Here is a 22,829-nt window from a genome sequence, read left to right as displayed (position 1 = left end):
ATAGCCTACATTTTATAACTATATTCTGTCACAGTTTATCATTTAGCGTGCAAAACAGAAAGGCGACGGCGTAAAGTGCGATCACGGGCCTACCGGAATCTTTGAAAATAGTACCAGATACCGGTAGATATAGAACCGTGAACACTATAGCAAAAATCTAGCCACTATTCGATATATCCGATATTCGTAACTTATACCCATTTTCGTTGTGTGCTGTTATTAGATTTCTCAACTTCAATGCACCTTCGTTACGGCGTTGTGGAGTGTAATTATATAAATTTTAACAACAAAATTAAACTGCTGGTGAAAATTTATTGTGGCCCGCTGAGACCTTGCTTGGCCCGAGACTATGAAAACGTTGAACCAGAGGCGTAGCTACGGGGAGATGTCCCCGGGCGCCAAGGTACAAGGGCGCAAAAATGAGGCTTACAAATGCCAAAATGAGGCTGCTTCTTTTTTAAATACAATATTCTATTAAAATTTGAATTGTTTTTTCTATAAATTAAGGTATATTATGCTAATGTAATACAAAATGTGATTAAACATCAAGGAGGGGGCGCCAATTTTATAGTTTGCCCCCGGGCGCAAAACACCCTGGCTACGCCTCTGCGTTGTCCTACCCTTGGTTAGGGAAACGTTCTAAAAAATAGGCCAAAACCAATTTATAAAATTCCGTTCGGGTCCTATTCGACTCCCCGCTTTTATCTGAAAATACTACGACTTTATTGATTTAGTGGGAATTGTGCAACACGCGTTGCTAAAAGATTATGTCATTGCCAACATGCCTATTTAACGTCCATTTTTGATCAATTTTTTTACGTCTTTCGATTTTGCAATTGTTTCAAATTATACTATAGTTTTAGAAGTTCTACTAATTTATATACTGTTCTATTTAGTTGTAAAAACAAAATAAAATCAAGTTATAAATTGAAATAAACTTGTTGCATGTTTTATAAAGAGACACAAAATGTCAATTTTTTGAGCAACGCGCTTAAGGTCTTGAACTGCGTGTTTACATTGTTTACCTTTGCTTGACACTATAGTTGCGGAGTTGTAGTTTATGATATTTAGTTAATATCCCGAAGGAAATGTAACGAAATTGGCGACAATTAGTTTAGACAAGAAATCTTTTAAATTTTATATTTATAGTTTTGGATGAAATTGCAAATTTTTGTTTTAGTTTCGCATTGAATATTTTTAAATTTATTGATGGTTAGTCACTTTTAAACAGCTGAATTGTAAAGTTTTTATGCAACTGAGTGGGATGACTTATTTAGACAGTTTTATACAAAACCCTTTTTGTTAACATGGAAAGTCCAACATGTGAGTAAACATGAAAAGGATCTCAAGAAATGTTTGCACAATTAGAAAGATATGCAATGCGGAAGGCCAGGCCATAAGTAAGTATATGTCCCTGTGAGGTCAACTAAATCTTAAACAGAAGTTTTCAACCTATAACCAGTTCTGCAGCATTATTTATAACATTTTTTATTCAGATTGGTTTTCATGGCTTATCTTTAGTTTGACATATTGTAAGTTAGTGTGCAACTATAGAATAACAATAGCAGTTGATTTTTTGTGTAGAAAGTTAGGTTGAAGGTGCTTTCATAGGAAAATAGGATCACTTAGTATAGTTATGGACATTTAATAAAAAAATAGACAGTTCTCAGAGTAGAGTTTTATATTCAAACTGATTGGGTTTGCTGGTATATGCAGTTGTCCTCTCACAGTTAAATCTTGCTTCCAGAACAGACTCCAAACGGCAGTGATTCAACAGATATCGGGCCTCTTTGTATTGTAGAAACTAATGAACAAGTGTTCTTCGAAGATATGAGTCGTTCACCACCGAGATCTGGATCATGGTATATCTCCCAAGGTGAATAGAATGATTTTTAAGCCTAAAATATGTTCTTTAAAGAAATTCAAAAGTTGTAGATGTCGTTTTCAGCTATTAATTTACATTCAGCTATTAATCTACATTCAGCCATTAACAAGGTTTTGTTAACTAATATTGTAAAGGCATGTCAGCACAATAAGTCCCTATTGTAAATGTGTATTAAATAGGCTATTTAAGTTTTATTTTTTTTATTGCACCTTATTTATAATTTGTAAATAAATTGCTGCTCTTTTCTCATTACTTTATTATAGGCTCTGCAGCTGGGCCCCCTCCAATGCCTAAGAGTTCAGATAGAAGATCTCCAGGTATTTATTATTCCTACTTCATTTTGTTGTTTTTAACATTTTGTGTTCGCTTGATAATCATGTGCAAAACATAACCAGGTCGTGATGACAGAAACAAGTGGGGTGATTACTATCGCAGCCGTAGCCCACCCAGAGGCAGTCCACCTCGTGGAATAAGCCCCCCAAGAGCCCCGCCGACCCGCTCCTATTCACCAAAGCGTTCGAGGAGTCCTCCTCAGAAAATGCCAAGTCCCCACAACGACAGGCCACAGTCGGGCAGAAGATCTCCAATAAGAGCTCCGAGCCCACTAAATTACCCTCCACTGCATAGACCCAGAAGCCCAAGCCCCAGAAGGGAAAGACCACCTAGTCCTTGGGATTTTCGAAGAAGATCTCCACCTCCTCATGGATACCATCCACCTCCACCTGAATGGAGAAAAAGAGAGCGGAGTCCGCCTCCGCATTGGGTTCGAAGAAGTCCTCCTCCACCCCATTACATTCCCCGTGGTCGCAGTCCTCCGAGATCTTGGGGTCCTCCACCCCCTGAGTGGGACAGGTTCAGGGGTCCGCCTCCACGTAGGCAGTCTCCTCCAAGGTGGGGACTTCCTCCTCCTGGTTCATTTGATAGACGATGGGAGCCACCACGTCCAGGTAACAGAATTTTTTGTATTGTATTTTTGTTAGAAATTTTGTGGAAACAGTGCTTATGAAGTTAATGAGGAAAACATATTATGATAATTAAAAATATCATTGCAAATTTAGGAGCACAATGTCTAGGGCAGCGGTTCTCAACCAGTGGGCCATAAGAACATTTGAGGTGGGCCACAGACCAATTTAAAAAAGCTAGATTTAGTTTCATTGTGTCACGATATTTAATTTTACAGGAATAATGGCTTAGGGAAGAATTAAAAAGGAATGTAAATTCATTGTTCAGCCGCAAGTATCTCACTTATGCACGGTTGAATAAATAATCTGTTTTGAAATATGTTCTGCTGTGTTTTGTTCTAAACCTATTTTACAGTTTGTCTTTCATAAAAAATGTATTGGGCCACAGAATTTTTTTGCAACGTAAATGGGCCACTTAAGAAAAAAGTTTGAGAACCCTAGTCTATGGGCTGTAGTTAAGCATAGAACAAATATTAAAGCCCATATGGAAGTAGGTAGCATATTTTAATTCATTAGCAGGGTTGGCCTTAAACACTCGCCCGCTCGCCAATGCGAGTGCAAATTGCTCCCGGCGAGTGCTGATTGACACCCACTCGCCCGACTGGCGAGAGGCTCCGGCGAGAAATTTAATTAGTTGGTGTAGGACGACTTGTGTTAAGCACCACTACTAAGCGAAATATTACTTAGCGCCAGTTATTTCCCTAAACACTAAGACGCAAATACCTTCAACACTACACAAATAATAAGGTTAATGTTGAAGTTACGTTCGAAGCTCGTAATAAAGACTCTTTGTCCTGTTTAAAAAAATTTGTTTACCGGCAAACAATCAAAGACGTTATTGCTGCAGTGGCAAATAGTTATAAGGTTTATCGTTTAACTTAAACATGGTTAATTTTTAAATGAACCCAGTCGTTGTTTTAACCCAGTCGTTGACGCCTTTGGAAAAGTTTATTGGACTTGAGATGTACCCAGGATAATAATTCTATTTTTTTTTGTATTTTTATAATTGTTTTTATTAGGAAATTAAGAGCAATTGCTGCAGTTTTTGCTAACAATAAGTTTGAATGCAAATGTCTTATAATAATATTTGTAAGCAGTGTTTTTTTTTTGATGTTTTGAGGGACCGAAAATATCGCCTACTTGTGCAACTACAGCTGAGAATTAGCAATTAGTCTACGTAAGTATGTTTTTGCGATATTTTTAAAGTTCAGAGCGGTCAACCAAGACAAAGCTTAAAAAACAACTGTTTGTGAATATTTTATATCGCAATTATGTAAAGGCATAAGTGGAAACATTTGCGGACGCCCTTGGAAAATTGAAACGTCCCACTATAGGGCGTCGCGCAGCACATAACCTCTGGTGCATGTTTTTCGAATGAATGTAAATTTACAATTATTTGACATTATTTGCTGTTAAACCAGTAACTATAGTGCTAGGCAATATGTGGCGTTAAACAACCTGCGCTAAGACGTCCTTCAAGCACAGAAAAAACAGAATACAAAAAAAGAGAGCGCGAGGTTTTTTAGAAAAATGGTAAACAGGCAGGCCGTGGCTACTAAATTGTCAGTGTTCGCTAAAAAACATTGTTTTAGGCGTCAACTGCTTTATGGGTCATTAATTTGTTCATCTGTGCATGGAAATAAACGACTAGACTTTTATAAAAACTAATGTTTCTGTATAAAAACCACAAGCCAGAATAACGATAATCCAAGAAGAAATGGCCGCGCTAGGATGGAAATTTGCAGACAGCGTACCAGCAAATTTTGGCGAGTGATATTTTGTCCGGGCGAGTGGTGATGGATAGCCGCTCTCCCGACTGGCGAGTGTAAATTTTTGCTTAGGAACAACCCTGATTAGGCTTTCTTTACCATGTTAAAAATAAGCAAAGAATTATTTAAAACATTCGAAATATGCTACCTGTTTCTGTACGAGCTTAGGTACTAACATTACGGATGTTTGTCATGACACATAAAAAGTAATTTGCTTGTGGGAAATGATTAACAAGTCTGTATATATGTTATTATCTAAGTTTGAAAACGTTGCCTCAATATTTAAAAAGGTCCTCCAGGTCCAATGAGGCGTCCTTCTCCCCCAAAACAGATTCATAATGCGCTGCCAGCCCCTACTCAAGCTCCACCAGCAAAACGTAAGTCTAATTTTAAGTTTAACTTCTATGATCTTATGATTTTGACCTTACATGTCTTTGTACAAATTTATTTTTAGTTCCTGTCCCCCCAGTCGCCGAAGTTCAGAAATTGGATCCGACAAATGGAAAAGTATGATGTATTATTTTTTAGCAGTGTGGTGAACAAGTAGTTTTAAAATTATCTAAGCCGTGTCAAAGTCATTCACATTTTTTAGCAATTTAAGTCCTATAAGTCACATTAATTTATCTTTTGCACAACATCTCACTGTAGTGCAGGTGTGTGCATTGTGCAACCTTTTAAACTGGCAGGCCAAACATGTGTATCCAGATCGGCACTTAAACCAAATATGTCCAAAGTTCATGCGTATTACACTGTGGACCAAACATTGTTCCCATTGATAGTTTTACCACAACTGAAGTGGTGACAGAGTAAAGTCTATTGCAGGTGTTCATTAGTCAGTACTGTTAGATTTAGTGTACCCTATATTTTGGAAAAAAAGCTCAACCACTTGCATTAAAAAATGCCAATTTTAAACCTACATGCAGTGCTAAGGCCAGTTGTTTTATCTTGGTAGATTTTTAGATAAAAAGCTTGCCAAAATTGCATTCGGAGTGGCATTTTTTGCAATAATTCCCAACGTTTTAATGTGTACTTGTAACTTTTGTTTTTATTAAAGGGTGAGGATGCAGTTTTTAATCCTGGCGAAGAAAAAGAAGAAGTGATTGAAAACTTTGATCTTCCACCTTATGATCCAGAAGTTGCTCTAGGTAACAGCCTTACAGGACACTTTAACTGCCGGGAAATTATTTTCCATAATTCTTGATGTTCGTCTTGTTTTTTAGGCCAGAAGTATGTGATTGCTGTGTCCGGCTTCTTCTGCAAGATTTGTCACAAGTTTTACAACTCTGAGGTTTCAGCAAAAATAACACATTGCAAGTCAAAGAATCACTACGAAAAATTTTCTGTAAGCATCTTATCTGGATCACAAGTGACAAACGTCACAAGTATTTTGGTTAATATTTTTTGGTAACACAAATTTTGTAAAATGATAACAAAATGGATTTAGGCAGTTTGTAATGGCAAAAAGTATGTCTTTGGTCGATAATAGAATGGCTACCAACCTTTTTTAATGTAGAAATGGCTATCGGAAAAACAAGTTGCCTCTCTAATGAAAAAACGCCAGGCTGAAACTGCTGCAAACGCTGGTGAAAACAGCAAACTAGAAGATAAATCTCTGCAACCACCTCCAGCCAAGCAAATCAAAGTGGAAGTTCTGGATAAAAATGCCACAAATCATTCTTCAGCTTCTCAAAATGTAGAACCCACTACCAGTGAAAAAGGTTGTTACGAATTACGATGGAAGTAAAGTTTAATGGTTAAAGCCGTTATTAGTTTAATCTTACTTAAAATGATGTGTTTTATAAGAAAATATTTTTATCAATATTTTTTAATTTATTAACATTTTATTACTTGTGGAAAGTTTCCTACTTCTGAAAATGTTCAAGTTTTTAATATATATTTACATATAGGTTTAGGTAAGGTAGGTTCCTACTATTACAAGATAAATCATGGACTTAAATTTTGGCCAATACAATGTTTACACACTACCTTGTAAACAAGGTCACAGAAGGAAGTCAGTTCACACTTTAGTCTATGATTGGAAACTCAGGAGTCAGAAGGCCGAAATGCTATAATTATTAAAACTATTTCAAATTCTTTGCTTTGTAGATTCCTACGACCCATCTCAACCTACTCTAATAAAGGAAGAAGTTACACTGGAAGAGGTTAAAGAGGAGAACACTGAGGAGGTTAATACAGCTGTGGAAAATAATGTCAAGGTGTAATTTCTAGCATTGATTCTATTTAAAATGACTAATTTATGGCTTGCACAGTGTTCAGTAGAGCTGTATCATGGTAACAATGATCAGAAGAAGTGTTTTGGCTAAATACTATAAAAAGGCACCTTATAAAATACTTTTATTAACATGCTTGTAATGTTTCAAAACAGAAATATCACTGACTTGTTCATAAAACATGATTTTTTGATTTTGTTTGTCAATAATGTTTAAGGTTGAAACAGAATCCCAGGAAAATGGCCAAGCATGCCAGCAGTCGGATTATAACTCTGACAGTGATGCTCTAATCACGCCAGAAACAAAGAAAGGGTCTGAAGGTAATTTATGCTCGTTCTGTTTACTTTTTACCTACACTTGGCATGCAATGAAAAGCTTTATGTCTATTTATTTCCTTGAAGATACCACCTTTAGTGTTGTCCACTATTACCTTACTTTTATATGTCATTTACCATTGTACCTATTGATGATACATCCCACTACTAGTTAGCATTGTTATGCTGTGTTGATTTTGCCAAATAACTACCCAAAAAGTTAGGTCAACTTTTTGTAGGTACATGTTTTTAAAGTACTGAAGAAACTCTAGCAGAACTATATATATAGATTGAATATGAGGTTTCCTGGTCAACTTGTTTGTTTTCTACTTTTTAGGTTTCATCGAAGCCACATTGTACAACTTGCGAAAGATGAAAGTGAATCAGCTGAAGGCAAACCTGGAAAAGCGAGGCCTGAAATCCACCGGGCTTAAAACTTTGCTGCTCAAGCGACTGGAAAAGGTTTGTGTCCGTCAGCCAGTGAGAACAGGATTACTACACACAAAGGAAACATTAATCAGATTTTATCCGCCTTAATAATGGGAAATAGTGATGCAATTCCTTTCCAAATTTAACCTCTGTTTGATGTCTAGAACATTAATGGACATAGAATTTACTTATTGGTAACATTGTTGTAGCAACATTTAAACTACTATTTTAGGTAAGCAGGTAATTCTTTTAAAAATTTTCTGTTTATCGCTTTCAGTTTATTTTCATTTAGCAACAAAACCCTGCACGAAACCAGGCATCTGCCCAAAAACATGGCACGTGGCTTATTTCACAGCACGGGGGTGTGGTGCCCTCTAGCGGAATGTGTGTTGGCAGTAGCCGGACTCCGCTAATTGCTTGTTTCGCTTCTGACAGGTGCTCATGGAAGAAACGGCAGCAGCCGCTGAGACAGACGACCAAAGTAAAGAGGAGACTGGCATTGATGAGTCGATGACAGGTGTTGGTGGGTTGCAGTTTTGCTTTCCAGGAGGTTTAGGCAGTTGAGCATTTCAAGGAAGAGATTTTTTTGCTGTTTTTTTAAGAAGGGCTTCACTCACTGGTCAAAATGGTTAAGAGAAAAAGCGAAATAGATCGAGTTGAATAAACAATAATGGATTACTTAGTTTTAATGGCAGAAACCAGAGGCAATAGTATGGAGGAGAGAACGGATCTGAATGTGATTTCAAATTTTTTATCTGTTAGAATTGTCAGAATATAGTCCAATATTTGGGTAAAGAATTAATTTATTTGTAAATCCGTTTTTAGAAGTTTTTAAAGTTAGTATTGTCTACGATGCTTTGATGGACAGTTATACACGTTGGCTTCTTCTCTAAATGTTACATTTTGAACATAATTTAAGACATTTTTTTATTCAGGGCAAATATTACTACCAAAATGTTTTTATATGTGTTCCAAGTCTGTCTTCATTTTGTTTTTTTTTAAATTGCAAGTTTAGTTAGTTATAGTTAATCGAAGCTTCCTTTTAAAACTAGTATAACACAGAATACCAGAGGAGTACAAAAGTTGTGTATGAATTCTTGAATGGTCCATTACGCAATAAGTTAATTGAAATATATGATTAAAAAATAATAAGGAGTTCTTAATGAGAATTTTCTGACCATTTTGACCAGATGAAGTTTCTTTTTAAAACAAACCAATATTCAGATTATTTAGTCAGAAAAAAATATTATTAGATGTTTTTTTTATCTTGACAGAGTTGTTTATTTAGCAAAACTAAACGGATACTGACAATTAAAAATTGTTTACAGAAGGTATTATTTTACTAATGAAAGTGTCTCATTGTTTTTAATTAAAACAGACATCAGTCAAAATGTTGCTAGTTATGGCGTTATTACAACATTACCTATAGGTTAAATTTGCCTGCAAAAAATTGTAAAGAGTTGTTGAAACATTGTTTATTTAAAGCAGGAGTCAGTTAAATGAATTGTCGTATAAAATACTCGACAGTAAACTGCTACTTATACCATTTCAGGTAGCACATTCGAATAGCGTTTAATTAGCAATTTTGTATAGTAAATAATTTCTATTTAGATGAGGCAAAATGTCCTATTCAAATCAAACAAATATTTAACAACAGAAACAAACTTAGTTGGAGTATGAACATGTTTGTCAGGTGCCAAATGTCACAAAATACTTTTTTTAATTTTTTACCTTTTTTATTTTATCCAGAGGTATTGCAACTAATTCCAACTTCTTAACAAAATTAACTGTAGAAACCACTGGAGCACCTGAAGAAAGTACTGAAGAACCAGCATCTGAGGACCCAGTCCATGTGTTAAAACTCCATGAATCGGACATTGAGGTTTCCAATTGCAAAACAAAATGGATTACAGAGGGGGAACTTACTGAGCAACTGTCTAAGGTAAGTCAGATCTTTATAGTTCTCAATTTTTATGTCCATGATCTCATCACATAGTGGTGGCATTTTGGGGTCTCTATACAGTCCACTTGGTTTCAAATAAACCATTTTGCTAAAAATTTTATGATTATTTAACTTAATGAACAGTGCTAGTGGAGAATTTCAAGTTATAGGTTGATACCAAAAAGAGAACATATAACTTACGGCAGTCTCAATATCACATGTGTGTTAACTTTTCTAAACTCTGCATTAGGCCTACAAGCTGCTTGCATATCACATTATGACCCTAGTAGTGGTGGCTTACCACAGGTTGAGAACTACTGGTCTAGATTCAACGAAAAGCTTACTTAAGAGATACATTTATTACTAACATTTAACATTATTTTCGCTAAACAATTGCTTGACACAACTAAGGAGTCTTCTCACTGATTTTTTTTGGTGTTAAGTTGTTCAGTTAAATATAGTTGTTTCAGTTTATATATATTACTGGTGTAACTGTCTCTACTCACAGTCCTGAAAATAATGGTAGATCTGGACTAACTTTTTATACTAATTTTCAACTCGATTTTGATTTTCTTTTATGTTTTAGCTCGAAGGTGTGAGGAAAATCAACAAATTAGAGATGACCAAGAGCAAGGTTGGCAGAAAGACCATTGTTGAGTGGACCATTTATTTGACCTTCGACGGAGAACTCCCTGAAGATGGACTCCACTTTCTCCTCACAACCCATCAGAAACTTCCATTTAAGGCTCTTTTAGAAGAAGAGGATGAAAGCAACCAATCCACTGTCATTTAAGGCTCTTTCAACATAAAGAACTTACTAAACTCTTATTGTTTATCACTTTTGCTTTGCTCCATATTTGAGTTAGAACCTGTAATTATTTGTTTAGGGCACCAGGGAGGTCTAAAAGATCTCTCCTCAGCCAAAAACTAATTTTCTTGTAATGTTACGTTTGACTGCTATGGCACAACTTGCACTAGTTATACCAAAACTTCTTTTTGGGGGGCTTTTTATTAACAAGAGCCAATTTACTTTGCCAGTTAGTAATAACAATCGTATTTCAACACTTTAATTTAAGTAAATGTTTCTCTCAAAGAATTTAATAAAACACGCTACTGTCCTAGTAACTAAAATCATTATTTTAATTTTAAATTTAGTTTAGTGTTTTGACTAATTTTATAGGACCGTTGTTTTACTCATGTAACAAAACTTTTATTATTTTCTTCAATTAGCAACATTAAGCAAAAATTCCTGGTGGAAGAATTTTAAATGGCGAAGTTGTATTTTAACTTTATCACAGTGTGTGGTGTTTGGGTTTTTTTCTTTATTGTGTTGTGTGCATATCTAAATAATACATTTGTACAACTCGAGCAGAACTTCTAATTGACAAAATACGTCTTCTAAGCATTTTATTTAAATACAAGTCTTTTTACATACTTTTTTTTTATTAAAATTCTAATTTGTTATAAGGCTAACTACAAGTACACGGGAAGCAAAAGGTAACAGTGAATACTAAATTGAAATAAATCTCACTTGTGCTGAATTGCTTGTGTATAAATACAATGCATTCCAAAACAAGATATGTGTGGTAAACATACAGTGCAACGTCAGAGCAGTTATAGTAGTTTGACTTCATGGTATTGTTCTCCAAACAACCCAGATAGATTAGTTTTGTTAAAAAAAATGATATGTTTATTAAACATATTTGTTTCTGGTCATTTATCAGATTACAAAAAAAAGTATTGCCATGTTACAAGAAAAGAAAAACAAGAACATTCATAAAACAATAAGTTGTATGTATATATACAGCGTGGGCCAAAAGTTGGAAGAGAAAGAAGAGGTAGCATTGAATTTACCACCACGCTCACCTGACCTGACACCAATGGATTTCTTTTTTGGGGGTGCTGTAAAGAATGTATGAGAAGAACTACAAAACAATAGATTTACTTTTAGACCCAAACCCTACTTTTTATAACTGTAAGCCCACTTTTGGCCCACTCGGTATATAGGTGGTTTAATGTGTACTAATGAGTATTGGCAGTTGGTGATGTAACAAAATAAATTAGCTAAAACATGAAATAAATATATATAGTTGTTGGAATGTTGAGTGGTGTTTGTCTGTCCAGCCTAAAACTTGTGCAAGGTGTGCTTGAAGATTTGTGTTTCATTTGATATTGTGTATAACGACACTACAGCGACAAGTAAAGTGAAAGCAAGCAGAACAAAATAACACTGGAAATAAAACTCCACCTACAAATGGAACATGAAGACAATACACTTAAAATAGTACGGCTGATCAAGCGTTGCATCTGTACAGGCCACAGTGCTGGTCATTTGATATTATCTTTCTGAAGCTGAGGATGAGCCACTGGTACCAGACAAGTCACTATTTGTCGTTTTGTCCTTTTGCAACTTGTGGAGTTTCATGTCAAACAACTGAACAGCATCGGGCACTGTGACACTCTCAATTGGGACAACGTCTGCAAGCTCATGCAAATTCCGAACTAGTTTCAGCTTTTTGCTGAATTTCGAACTAATGAATGGTCGGAAGAAGCCAAGCAGCAGTCTAATGTACCACGAGGGGTGCACTACGACTAGCTCCTTCAGGTTTTTCCGCAAGCGTCTGTGAATCATTTGGTAACACTTCTTTAACCACTTAAGAGGTGGGAGGTTTCGGCGGCGACAGCCACCGTTAAAAAACACAATCATGTAGTCTTCAGCCACTAACAGTTCCAAAGTGCTGACCACGTACAAAAACAAGTTGTCCATAATATATCTGTATTCTTTCTCTTCAGAATCCGGTAAATAACAAGCCGAGAACACAACAATAGCATTCAATCCTTCACCATAATAACCCCCATGCGATAAAACTTGTCGGTATGGGTTGACTGCGGCTAAGTCGAGTTTGTAATTGTTGTCCCCAACTACAACAGTCCTCCACATAGAACCATGAATTGTGACAGGAACAGGCTCAGTATTGTCAACTGGTTTCACAATTGGAGTGTCATTATCCCATTCCAAATCAATGCCAGAATTGTGCTGTGGCGAATCAACGAAGGAATCCATGTCATCAGGTGTCAACAGTTCCTCCGGGGTCATAATGCCGTCCAAATCTGACCCGGACAAATCAAGATCGTCAGGATAATTTTCCTCTCGATCAACTTTCAACTTCCGACGGTAAGCTTGGTCATAACCGGCAGAATTGTTGCTTCTTGAGCCAGTGTGAATCTTGTGAAAACTTTGGCCGGCAACACCGGACAGTGCCACCAAATCATCCTCCTCCCAATTTCCCTCGAATGTGATTTCGCCTGATGTGTTGCTGAGTCGAGTTCGGGGGGTGCTGTTAGAACTGGAGTTTCGGCCAAAGCTGTCTGGGTGTACAGGACTGTCTTCATGCAGTGGTGGTGTTTCTGATGCCATATTTTGTAACATCAGTTCAGTCCATAACAAGTATTATCTGCAACAACAACATATAAATTAATATATTGAAAAATGCTAACCTAAAATAACGTGATTTGGTTATCTTACTGCTTATAAAATTTCATAAATCAAGAAACAATTTGCAGTAAACAAACAATGGTATATTCACCATCCTTTTGTTGAACTGCTTTTTTATTCTCGATCGATACGTTTAATACATACGTTTTGCAGCAATAATATTGAACATATCAGTTGTTTACTCACTGCCTTCCGCCTTAATAAGCGTCTCTTTGGCCCGAAACGTTGAATAACCAGTGACGACCGACAACACGTACTAAGCCTTTTCTGTGAAAAGACGTTAATCTGCTAATCACAATACAACTCCATTGTGCGGTTACTTTCCCAAATTACAATCTCTTTTCAATTAAGTTAGTCGCACAATTTCGGAGAAGATTACAGTAATTTGTTATGTTATCATACGCGAACAGACTACAGCTTGTAAAACATTTTTAATGGCAAGAAGGAGATTCGTTATCACTCCCTTATATTAATTTACGCTGGGGTGACGAGAAACTTATTTTAGACGTTGCCACGCAAACGCCAGAGAGCCAAGGTTGTTTTTGCAAACGCGGGTAACGAACGTTGTTTTGAAACTCGTTTTAACTGAGAGGTTAATAGTTCGTACTTTACCGGGTTCAATTTAGGTTTCTCTTAACGACAGTGAAGTCACATAAAAACAGCAGTTATTTTGTGCAACTTTTATAAAAATGTCAGCTCTAATGGTAAGTTGTTACGATTGGTTTAATGTTTTAATTGCAGAATAACGTTAATTTTATAGATACGAATTTACGCCCAAAGTTTGGGTAATATATACTAGATAGATGTCTCACACATTAAAATTACCGCAATAAAACTAAGAATGTCACATTTAACAGCTAAAAACGTTCGAGATCTGTAGTTTGAGTTTAAATTGTGCATGGAAAATGTCTTTTTTGCTATTTAAAGTTGTATTGGCTAAAATATTAGCTGTTTAATTAAATTGTATTTTATGTAATGTTTGATGTTTATAAATAGATAAAGTAATGCATAATATTCTTGTTTAAAGGAGGATCCCACTTTGGAAAGACAATTCAAAGGACACAGGGACACTGTCACAAGCTGTGACTTTAATCCTAACATGAAGCAATTAGGTAAAAATGACTTTTTGAGTATTTTATAATAGTGAATTCATAGTTTGTTTAACTTGAAACCGTTAACAACACATGTGTGTCACATAAGCATTTCAATTTTCTTTGCCAGCCCATGTTTTGTTAAAACTCTGTATTGTTTTCTATTATTTTTTGGCTATTATAGCAAGTTACTACAAAAAATGTGAAGAAAAATGTAATACACTAGACTTTTTTTAAATGTGTAATGTTTCACAGCTACTGGTTCAATGGATTCCTGCTTGATGATTTGGAATTTTAAACCAAATATGCGATCATATCGATTTGTTGGGCATAAGGTAAGATTGGTAAATTACTTTTACACCAATTGAAAAAACTTACTTTAACTCTGTTTTATAAAAGGATGCAATTTTATCGGTTCAATTTTCTCCATCTGGACATCTTGTAGCGTCAGCTTCAAGGGACAAGACAGTAAGGTTATGGATTCCAAGCGTGTAAGTGCTGTATTTTTATAGGGGAATAATCTAATTTTGATAACTATTAAATTATCTTACTTTTGCCTCAAACCAGCCTGTGTCCGTTAATAATTACATGGCATTGTGTATTTTAATTAAAAATTTTAGGGTCCAATAAGTCATTTTACTTATTCTATCATTTTGTTTTTAGTGTTTAATTGTTACACTTTTCTGATTAAAACTTTAGATAACCTTCGTTATAAACATCTTGAATTGTCATGACCTTTTTCATGACGCTGTCTGCTGAAATGTAAACATGTATATAATTAAACTTTAACAATGTCTAATTGAAGTTAACTATCTAAAGCTTGTCTTATGTACTAAACTTAAATTAGAAGATGCAAGTTTTGTATTTCAAATGATACAACTTTATCCTTATTTCAAGTTTACTATATTGTAATTATTAATTAAAAACTTTTAGGAAAGGGGAATCAACTGTATTCAAAGCTCATACCGCCACCGTTCGAAATATTGACTTTTCAAGTGATGGCCTTAACCTCCTTACCTGTTCTGATGACAAAACCATTAAAATGTGGTCAGTTCACCGACAGAAGTTCCAATTTTCTCTTACCCAACACATGAATTGGGTCCGCTGTGCAAAGTATGTCATAGCTATTAGCCTTAATGTCAAACCAATGATATGTTTTAATGTTGTAATATATTTAGCACAGTGTTTTTTATATAAACAAGTGTAAACCTTTTTATACCAATACATTTTTAGAAGTTTGTGTATGCTAAAATACCTGACCTATTAATTACATTTAAACTAAGATAACATAAAAATAATATAAATAAAACTACCAAATTCAACATTTGTTCAAAAAGTGTGCTTAATGTTTGACAGATTTTCACCTGACAATCGACTGATTGTTTCTGGTAGTGATGATAAGACAGTAAAGCTATGGGACAGGTACTATGAAAGAAAAAACTTTTATTTAGAAGAAACAAACTAATCATTGTATTTACATTTGACACATAGTTTAGTAATAATGTCACTATTTTTGTTCTTATTAAAAATAAAAAAAAATCCTATGACAGACCAAGGTTAACTGTAATTTGATTTAATATGGCCTTCAGTCATATTCTTTGCAACATACCAAGGTTTTGTTTATCATCATGATAAAAAATAACTTTATTCTCAGAAATATGACCTATAGTGACACCTATTTTACAGGAACAGCAAAGAGTGCATTCATACTTTCTTTCAACATGGAGGCTTTGTGAATAATGTTGCATTCCATCCAAGTGGAACATGTATTGCTGCTGCGGGCACCGATGCAACTTGCAAGATCTGGGACATTAGAACCAATAAACTTCTACAGCACTATCAAGGTAAAATAAGTACCATCATTGTTGCTTTTGTAGTTATTGTATGTTTTCATTTGTTAACTTCAAGTGTATTGACACTTTTGCTGTTATGCCAGCAGGAGTATTTTTAGTATTAAAGATTCCAAAGCTTTCTAAATAACTACTGCATTCTTTATATGTAAACAATTATTTTAGTCAGTGTCCTATTTTTAGTCCAGTATAGTAGATTTAAACTAAGGGACTGGCACTCTTAAAATGACATGTAAAAATTTTGCAATTTTATTTTTCAAAGATCCCTTTGAAAAAAACTCTGCTTTTTCTTTAAAACAGAAATGAAAGTTTTTTTCCATGTGATTATGTTAATCAACCACTGTTTTAATTAGTTCATAGTGGTCCTGTGAACCAAGTGTCTTTCCATCCGAACGGAAATTATCTACTTACCGCATCAAACGACTGCACGCTGAAAGTACTTGACCTTCTTGAAGGTCGCCTGTTTTTCACACTTCATGGACACCAGGTGACTTTCTAACTAGAGTTTTACCAATGTAACAACCTACTGTGGGTTTAATTTACATCCGTGCTATTCTAGTTAACGTTGTTTAAACCTGTGCTAAATGTTCCGTTTCTAGGAACCGGTAACCGCTACAGCGTTTTCAAGAAATGGCGAATACTTCGCGTCTGGTGGTTCTGATGAGCAGGTAAGTTAAATGCATAAACTTTTGAAAAGAGATATTTAAGCCAATAATGTGCAACCAGTGGCAAATAAGAAACAAAAACATAGATTGACACATTTAGTAGTTTTCATGTGTCATGTTTCATACTACAAGAAAATGTTAGCAAATGCTAAAGATAAAATCTTCTATTTTGTTTTGCAAATTAAAAAAAGTCTACGTGAGGTTAGGATCTTCGTATGACACGAACAACTAATGGTAATCACTAATCAGGCATCGGCTTCAACATGGCATTGTTTTATTTATTAATAGACATGTCCCAGACCCCAGTCGATAATTGGTAATTTATTACGATATTTAAGGAGAAAATCGAAGCCGGCGAATCTTAAACTATTATTTCCTGGTTAAAGTCCACCAGATAAAAACTTGATTGTTTTCTACCAAACTTATTACAATCGGAAATAACTTTTGTGATGCATACCATCCCTAATATATCGGTTTCTGATACTTCAATAAATATCTAGTATTTTTACTCCCGTTTGTCTAAAATTTAGAATCCGAAAGCAGATTTCAGTAAACCATTTAATAACCGCTGACATTTAAACCTTTTTGAAGGTCATTGTTTGGAAGACAAACTTCGACAGCGTCGACGTCACAAAGTCGCTACATTCGCGACCAACCCTGCGCACCAACGATGCGCAGTGCAACGGCGGTTTCCCTGGCAACCAGGGACTGAAGCCGAACGCCGCCGACCGAACCAAGACGTCCCCGGCTAGAAAGTCGATGACCTTGCCCTCTGAACCGCGCAACATCCGGGCCACTTCGAACATTGACGTCATGGACGTCGGTCCGGCGATGTTCTCCGAACCTGCTGTGAGTAAATTGACCACTCGATAAATAATTATACTTTTACACGTTGAATGTGTCCCGAATGTTTTGAGTTACCTATTAACCTTGTGAAGCTGTATATGCCGTCAATCTACAACTTGCCTCGGAATGCAGACAATTTGACAGGCGTAGGCTTGAATTTTTGTGACTGTTTAAGTGTTTAGCCATTGCTGCATCGACCAAATTTATTGTAATTTTAAAATAATCGGAGTGAACTTTCAAAATATGATCATTTTTTCGCATGTAGCATAGAAATTGTTTATATCGCTTGCCGCTCTTGCTGTTGAATGGGGCCTAAAATCTCTCTAATGCAGCCTTGAGCCTAAACCAACATTAGAAAATTAAGGTTACCCCCTAAGCCCCCATATACAAAACATTCGATAACAGAACCAAATAAATTCATATCAAGAGAACGCGTTTGGCCTTGTTATTAGGACAAGTCGCTTTCGGATCTCCCTTATCCCACTAAATATTGCCCCAATAAAAAAATAAATATATAAACAAAAATTTGAACGAAAGATAATGGATAAACAAATTTATAAAACTTAAAATCGTCCCCAATCTAAATAAATGAATAAGTATATATACCTAAACATAATATTGCACCCAATCTTCTAAAGCGGTAAACAAAATTTAAAGACCTTTTATCTGAGTAACCAATCTAGGAAAAGTATATATTATACTTAAACTTAAAAACGACTTAAAGACCCTTTAGCACACATTTTCACAACCAGAAAAATAATGGCATTTTCACATACAGGGTGGATTGGAGGAGCTTCACCTGACTTCGGCAGACCAGGCAAGTCGCGCCCGCAGAAGCCTGGCAGATCACTCGCGCCACGCCCCTCACTCGCCCCAGCCACACCCACACCCCCAGCCCCACTTCGAGTCACCCACCAGGCTCCGCGAGCCCCAGCGCGCCGCCAGCGACCCCGACCTGTCCCGGTTCGGAACCAGCGTGACCGCACCCCTCGAGGAACGCCAAATACCCCCCAAGCTGGCCGCCACCTTGGAACAGATCGTCGGCCAGCTCGACATGCTCACACAGGTTTGTTACTTCCATCCTAAAGAAAACTAGTGTATCCGGATCCGATATTGAAGACTTATCATTGACCTTTATTAATAACACACTATGGCTCAAGTGGATTCACACCTTAATTAAATAGAAAGCAAACAATGTTATTGGAAGAGGAACAGCAATCGGTGTAAGTTAAACATTATTGCCAAGCACTTAGAAGTAATTAAAAAGGTTGGAACTAGAGTAATCTACGACAAAGGTAGTAACACTGGACGACAGCTGCAATGTCAAGGCAACATGTGCTTACTGCGCGGTTACCTTTGACCGCTTGACCGCAAGTAATAGATTATTTACCCAATTAAATTTAGTCATAAAGCACTTTCACTAAAATACAAAAAAAAGAATAGGACCGTACGATCGTATATGACAGAAGCCAGCGATCGATAGCAATTGTTTTGTTTTAGTGCCAAACTGTTCTGGTTGTTAAATATGTTTATTTGCTCTTTTGGGGTCACTGCCAATCCGGGCTTTTTGTTAAACAAAATTGAACAATAAATCGCCTTGTGCTTCCAAAATACGTTGCAATCGCACAATTAAGTAATTACATTTACCGATTGAAAATTCGCAAGTATAATTTATCTAGATGTAATACGTGGCAAGACCTAATCTCGACACTAACATGAATCGGCCGGTTTGCAAATTTAAGTTTGGAGTGTTGCATCATATTGCAATATTTCAAGCACTGCGTTTCCGTGGTGTTCCACAGCGTTTTATCACGACATACGCATAGCTTTAAAACGCTCTGACCTTTTCTCCTAGTCGAAAATACACGCATTGCAACACAACCACCGCGAAACACGTGTAGCGATTGACCTTCGCCGACGCACATGCGCTTCCTATAATACCTAATTTTCCGTGCGTCTATTTTCGCGCCTTGCACTACACAAGATAGACGGAACAATGAGTGCGCTGGTGCATCGCTAAATATAACCGCACAGATAAACGCTTGGTCTTTGTCCCAAGTTTTTTTGCGTCTCCCGCCACGTTTAATTATAAACCCGCCAGGCACGGTGCTCGTGCCTTAACCTGTGTTAAGAAATCGCTGGCGTTTAAAATTAGACGGGTCCTCGAACTGCTTTCACGTTTTTTCACGGGCCCGATGACCTACTAATGTTTTTGCGGCAATGCGCGAACGCCAAAAACGCCAAAAAACGCCTTAAATTGGTAATGCACGGCGCCGGAATTTGTTTACAGGATAAAATAAGCAAACTGTCTCGGTCAATGTCTAGCCGCCAGCCAGCTCTAAGCAATTTTCCTGGAAAAGGCCAAACGAGTTTAAAAAGTTAAAAAAGGGTTGTTTTTTACCTTTCGCGTTCAATGAGGTTGTTTTTCTTAGAAGAAAATTTCGAATAAAAAAAAAATGCTGTTAAAGTCCTAAATATTTTAATTTCAATGGTTGATACCTTTGGTTTTAATTTTTCAGTTTAGTGCTCCCAGAAAATGTTTTCCAACAGTAACACAAAATCTATATTCGTTGAACCCTCTATTTGCCGAACAAAAAAGGCAAACTTATAAGTTGACCCTGTTGAGATTTTTTGATAAGAAGGTTGCTTAGTTTGGTCGTTTTTCACTAAAACTGCAAAAAAATACAACTCAAGTTCTTAAAGCAAGAAAACTCCATAGTTAAGAATTAAAACAATTGAAAACAAAATTGTTTCCCTAATCAAATTGTGACGTGACAACAGACAATGACGATTCTCGAGCAACGGATGAGCATGACTGAAGACAAGTTGAAAGACTGCCTGGACAACCAGCAGAAGATCACCCTGCAAGTGCGACCCACCGATTGAGAAACGCAAATTCGAGCGTGTGTTTTTTATTTTTATTACCGCTAGAAGGCGCTGTAGATGTGGCTACGATTCCGCTGCCTTAATTCAAGCGCGACCACAATGTTGGTTCACTTAAATTCGCGTCGTTTGTAATTAGGACGTCGGAAATTGTTTTGCTCAGTAATTAAAAGCGTCGGCACATTTGTGTTTAACCCTTTTTTATTTATTTTTCTCAATATGAAATGTTGCGTACTCTGGCCGCTGTTTTTTTTCTCATGTTAGTTATCATATAATCACCAGCTATTTTTTGGCCTCCTACCCGACCCGAAAATCGATTCAATTTTATAATATATATCTATTCTATATATGTATATTTTTTAACAAAAATATTTCGCCAAACCTGTTATAACTCAACACCACTCAAACACTATTTTTACGCGGGCTGTATTTTCAATTACCTTTTGGGTATCCACCAGTTCCCATTCTATTCGAGTTCATTTTTATCCTATTCATAGTGAATTTGCAGTCACTTGAACTGCACGTTTTATTAAACCTAAACGACCTATAACTCATATAAGCAAGTGTGGTAAATCGACACCAAGACTCATTATGTGCGTTCCAAATTTTCATTGATGTGATGAACACGCGTCTACAAAGCCGAAATTTCTTACTGGATCAATTCAAAAACCATAAATGAGGCGCCGTCGGCGGTGGGGGGTTGAAGCGTGCGCTGCACAATCGAAGGAAGCCGCCCAGGGTCTCGGCTGCGGCTATATATGAAGATATTCTTAGCTCTTGTGGTTGTTCGCATTCAATGTTGCCAGACGCCTGGTCGACTTTGCCTTCTGCGAGGGATTTTTGTCGCACGAACCCGAGCGTCCTATATTGTACGCACGCCCGTATTATATTTTTTGCGCATCGCTCGGCATTTTGCAATTAGCAAATATGGCAATCGCCTTGCTAAGTAACGAAAAGGACATTTAACTTCGATCTTTGCGAGAATCCAAGTCCGATGTTTGGGTGCAATTTTAGAACGACAATATTCCTTTACCAGTCATGCACAGTTTAATATCGCTACGGCGTCACATAACGTGAAAGACAATGATAAAAGGTACATTGTTTAAGCTCCAGTAACGTGAATGTGTTTCAAGTACCCAAACGCTCGGCATATGCGTTTTGACATAACAGAAACCAACAGATTTCCGTGAATTCTGGTGACGTTGCAGTTTCCGAGTAACAAAACGTATCAAGGACGTCTGGCGGACACGATTTTTGCTAGCGTTCCATGTAACTAAGGCTGTTTCTTTCTCGTTTTTTTTTCACCCCTGATTTTGCCGTGTAGCATTTTATTTCGACACCTGACAGTTTTTAAGCGTCCGTGAGTGTTTACCGTGTTTTACGCTATAGTTTTCACCGAAATAGAATATTTTTTCATTGACCTGCTTTACACTGAAGTGCAGTACTGAGGTTTGTGCTTTACATAGAATGGTATGATTAGCTTATTTTATTTTATACGTAAAATAATTTGCTTTTTATCTTAGTGACTGATTGGAAGGTTTGATTGACCAAAAAGCGTCTGGTTAATTTGCACTTCTTCGTTAGGCTACAGTGACAGTACCAACGGGGGAAGTTTTCTGGGAAAAGCGGCCAAATTTTTTTAGGACCTGTGAACGTTTATAAACTTGCATATTGATAAAATTGTCGAGTTAAACGTTTTAAAAAATTGAATGAAAGATGTTCGAAGTTCGAAACAAGGGTGAAAGTAGAATATTTTTTTTACCGAATTTGATACAAATTTTAAACATTCACTTTACATAGTTACTACGTAATGGGACGTAAAAAAAAGTCTGAAGCTAAATCTAAGATGCAATTGAGAAATAAGTATAAATACATTGAGGGAGATGGCGATAGAGCAGTTACAAGAAGCAAACCTTCTTACTTGGGTTTGAATTGGTATATAACATATTTTTATCAGTGTGGTGTACCGACATTAATTATTTTAAAACTGTTCCGGCTTGGTTTCACTGCTGGTTTGAAATAACAATGTAAAGAAGTCTGAATAGTTATGAAGTTGCTTGCGCAAATCCTAGATCTCAGTCCATTATTCCATTGTTCTTATTGTTGGTGACATCAGCATCAGCATGATGTTGCAATAACGCGACGTGACATATTGCGGAAGTACAGCGTTGTTTTGTGTTCACTGTCTAGGACAGTGGTTCCCAACCTTTTTGGCTTACGCCAACAGAAATAATAAATAAGTTTCGGCACTTTAACCAGCATTTTCGTTTAGTACCTAACTGTGATGGTGACATAAAGAAATACCATCACACACCGACAAAGTACGATTTAAAAAAAAAAATTTTTAGTCAAGTTTGTTTTTTAAATAATTGCTTTAAGAAGCTTACCAAAACAGAAATTGCAATCCTAATATCTAAAATCTATTTTGGCACCCTTGAGTTTGAAAATTGACACTTCAGCAGCAGG

The 22,829-nt window shown here is 36.4% G+C and overlaps 3 protein-coding genes across 5 annotated transcripts; 2 read left to right on the top strand and 1 right to left on the bottom strand.

The window, feature by feature from the left end:
- The first annotated feature begins 1,054 nt into the window (after window positions 1-1,054).
- Window positions 1,055-11,099, top strand: LOC146163530 (uncharacterized). Of its 3 annotated transcripts, none has more exons than XM_083381541.1 (14): window positions 1,055-1,876; window positions 2,149-2,202; window positions 2,281-2,832; window positions 4,907-4,993; window positions 5,071-5,123; window positions 5,671-5,761; window positions 5,837-5,958; window positions 6,130-6,334; window positions 6,723-6,832; window positions 7,065-7,167; window positions 7,499-7,623; window positions 8,026-8,107; window positions 9,384-9,532; window positions 10,119-11,099. In XM_083381541.1, the coding sequence occupies exons 1-14, from the start codon at window positions 1,831-1,833 to the stop codon at window positions 10,323-10,325; spliced, it is 1,986 nt and encodes a 661-aa protein (XP_083237667.1). In that variant the 5' UTR covers window positions 1,055-1,830; the 3' UTR covers window positions 10,326-11,099. The 3 variants fall into 3 exon arrangements, 2 of the variants coding, with proteins under 2 accessions (XP_083237667.1, XP_083237666.1); XM_083381540.1 differs by having other exon boundaries at window positions 8,026-8,113; XR_014494521.1 differs by lacking the exon at window positions 8,026-8,107 and having other exon boundaries at window positions 10,119-10,259.
- Window positions 10,933-13,419, bottom strand: LOC146163529 (BCL2/adenovirus E1B 19 kDa protein-interacting protein 2-like). Its single transcript, XM_083381542.1, has 2 exons — window positions 13,215-13,419; window positions 10,933-12,987 (listed from the first exon to the last, which is right to left on the bottom strand). Exon 2 carries the CDS (start codon window positions 12,960-12,962, stop codon window positions 11,871-11,873), a length of 1,092 nt encoding a protein of 363 aa, XP_083237668.1. The 5' UTR covers window positions 12,963-12,987; window positions 13,215-13,419; the 3' UTR covers window positions 10,933-11,870.
- Window positions 13,420-13,591: 172 nt separating this feature from the next.
- On the top strand, window positions 13,592-21,753 carry LOC146163528 (uncharacterized). Its single transcript, XM_083381283.1, has 12 exons — window positions 13,592-13,732; window positions 14,056-14,140; window positions 14,375-14,454; window positions 14,519-14,610; window positions 15,053-15,232; window positions 15,476-15,541; window positions 15,806-15,963; window positions 16,323-16,456; window positions 16,569-16,637; window positions 17,226-17,483; window positions 18,259-18,546; window positions 20,262-21,753. Exons 1-12 carry the CDS (start codon window positions 13,718-13,720, stop codon window positions 20,364-20,366), a joined length of 1,530 nt encoding a protein of 509 aa, XP_083237409.1. The 5' UTR covers window positions 13,592-13,717; the 3' UTR covers window positions 20,367-21,753.
- Window positions 21,754-22,829: the final 1,076 nt, after the last annotated feature.

Source organism: Ascidiella aspersa, chromosome 2 (assembly GCF_963924565.1).
Source record: "Ascidiella aspersa chromosome 2, kaAscAspe10.2, whole genome shotgun sequence".
In the NCBI taxonomy this organism is placed as follows: Eukaryota; Metazoa; Chordata; class Ascidiacea; order Phlebobranchia; family Ascidiidae; genus Ascidiella; species Ascidiella aspersa.
The sequence above is the reverse complement of the archived record's forward strand: the minus strand, read 5'-3'. Positions and strand labels throughout refer to the sequence as shown.

What these genes read in the sequence shown, in the direction of transcription:
- LOC146163530 (XM_083381540.1), top strand. Translation starts at nt 1,831, where the DNA reads ATGAGTCGTTCACCACCGAGATCTGGATCATGGTATATCTCCCAAG. An exon ending in CTGTGGAAAATAATGTCAAG is followed by an intron (nt 6,833 to 7,064) that starts GTGTAATTTCTA and finishes ATAATGTTTAAG; the next exon opens with GTTGAAACAGAATCCCAGGA. An exon ending in TTACTGAGCAACTGTCTAAG is followed by an intron (nt 9,533 to 10,118) that starts GTAAGTCAGATC and finishes TTTATGTTTTAG; the next exon opens with CTCGAAGGTGTGAGGAAAAT.
- LOC146163529 (XM_083381542.1), bottom strand. Translation starts at nt 12,962, where the DNA reads ATGTTACAAAATATGGCATCAGAAACACCACCACTGCATGAAGACAGT.
- LOC146163528 (XM_083381283.1), top strand. An exon ending in ATCGATTTGTTGGGCATAAG is followed by an intron (nt 14,455 to 14,518) that starts GTAAGATTGGTA and finishes GTTTTATAAAAG; the next exon opens with GATGCAATTTTATCGGTTCA. An exon ending in AGCTCGACATGCTCACACAG is followed by an intron (nt 18,547 to 20,261) that starts GTTTGTTACTTC and finishes ACGTGACAACAG; the next exon opens with ACAATGACGATTCTCGAGCA.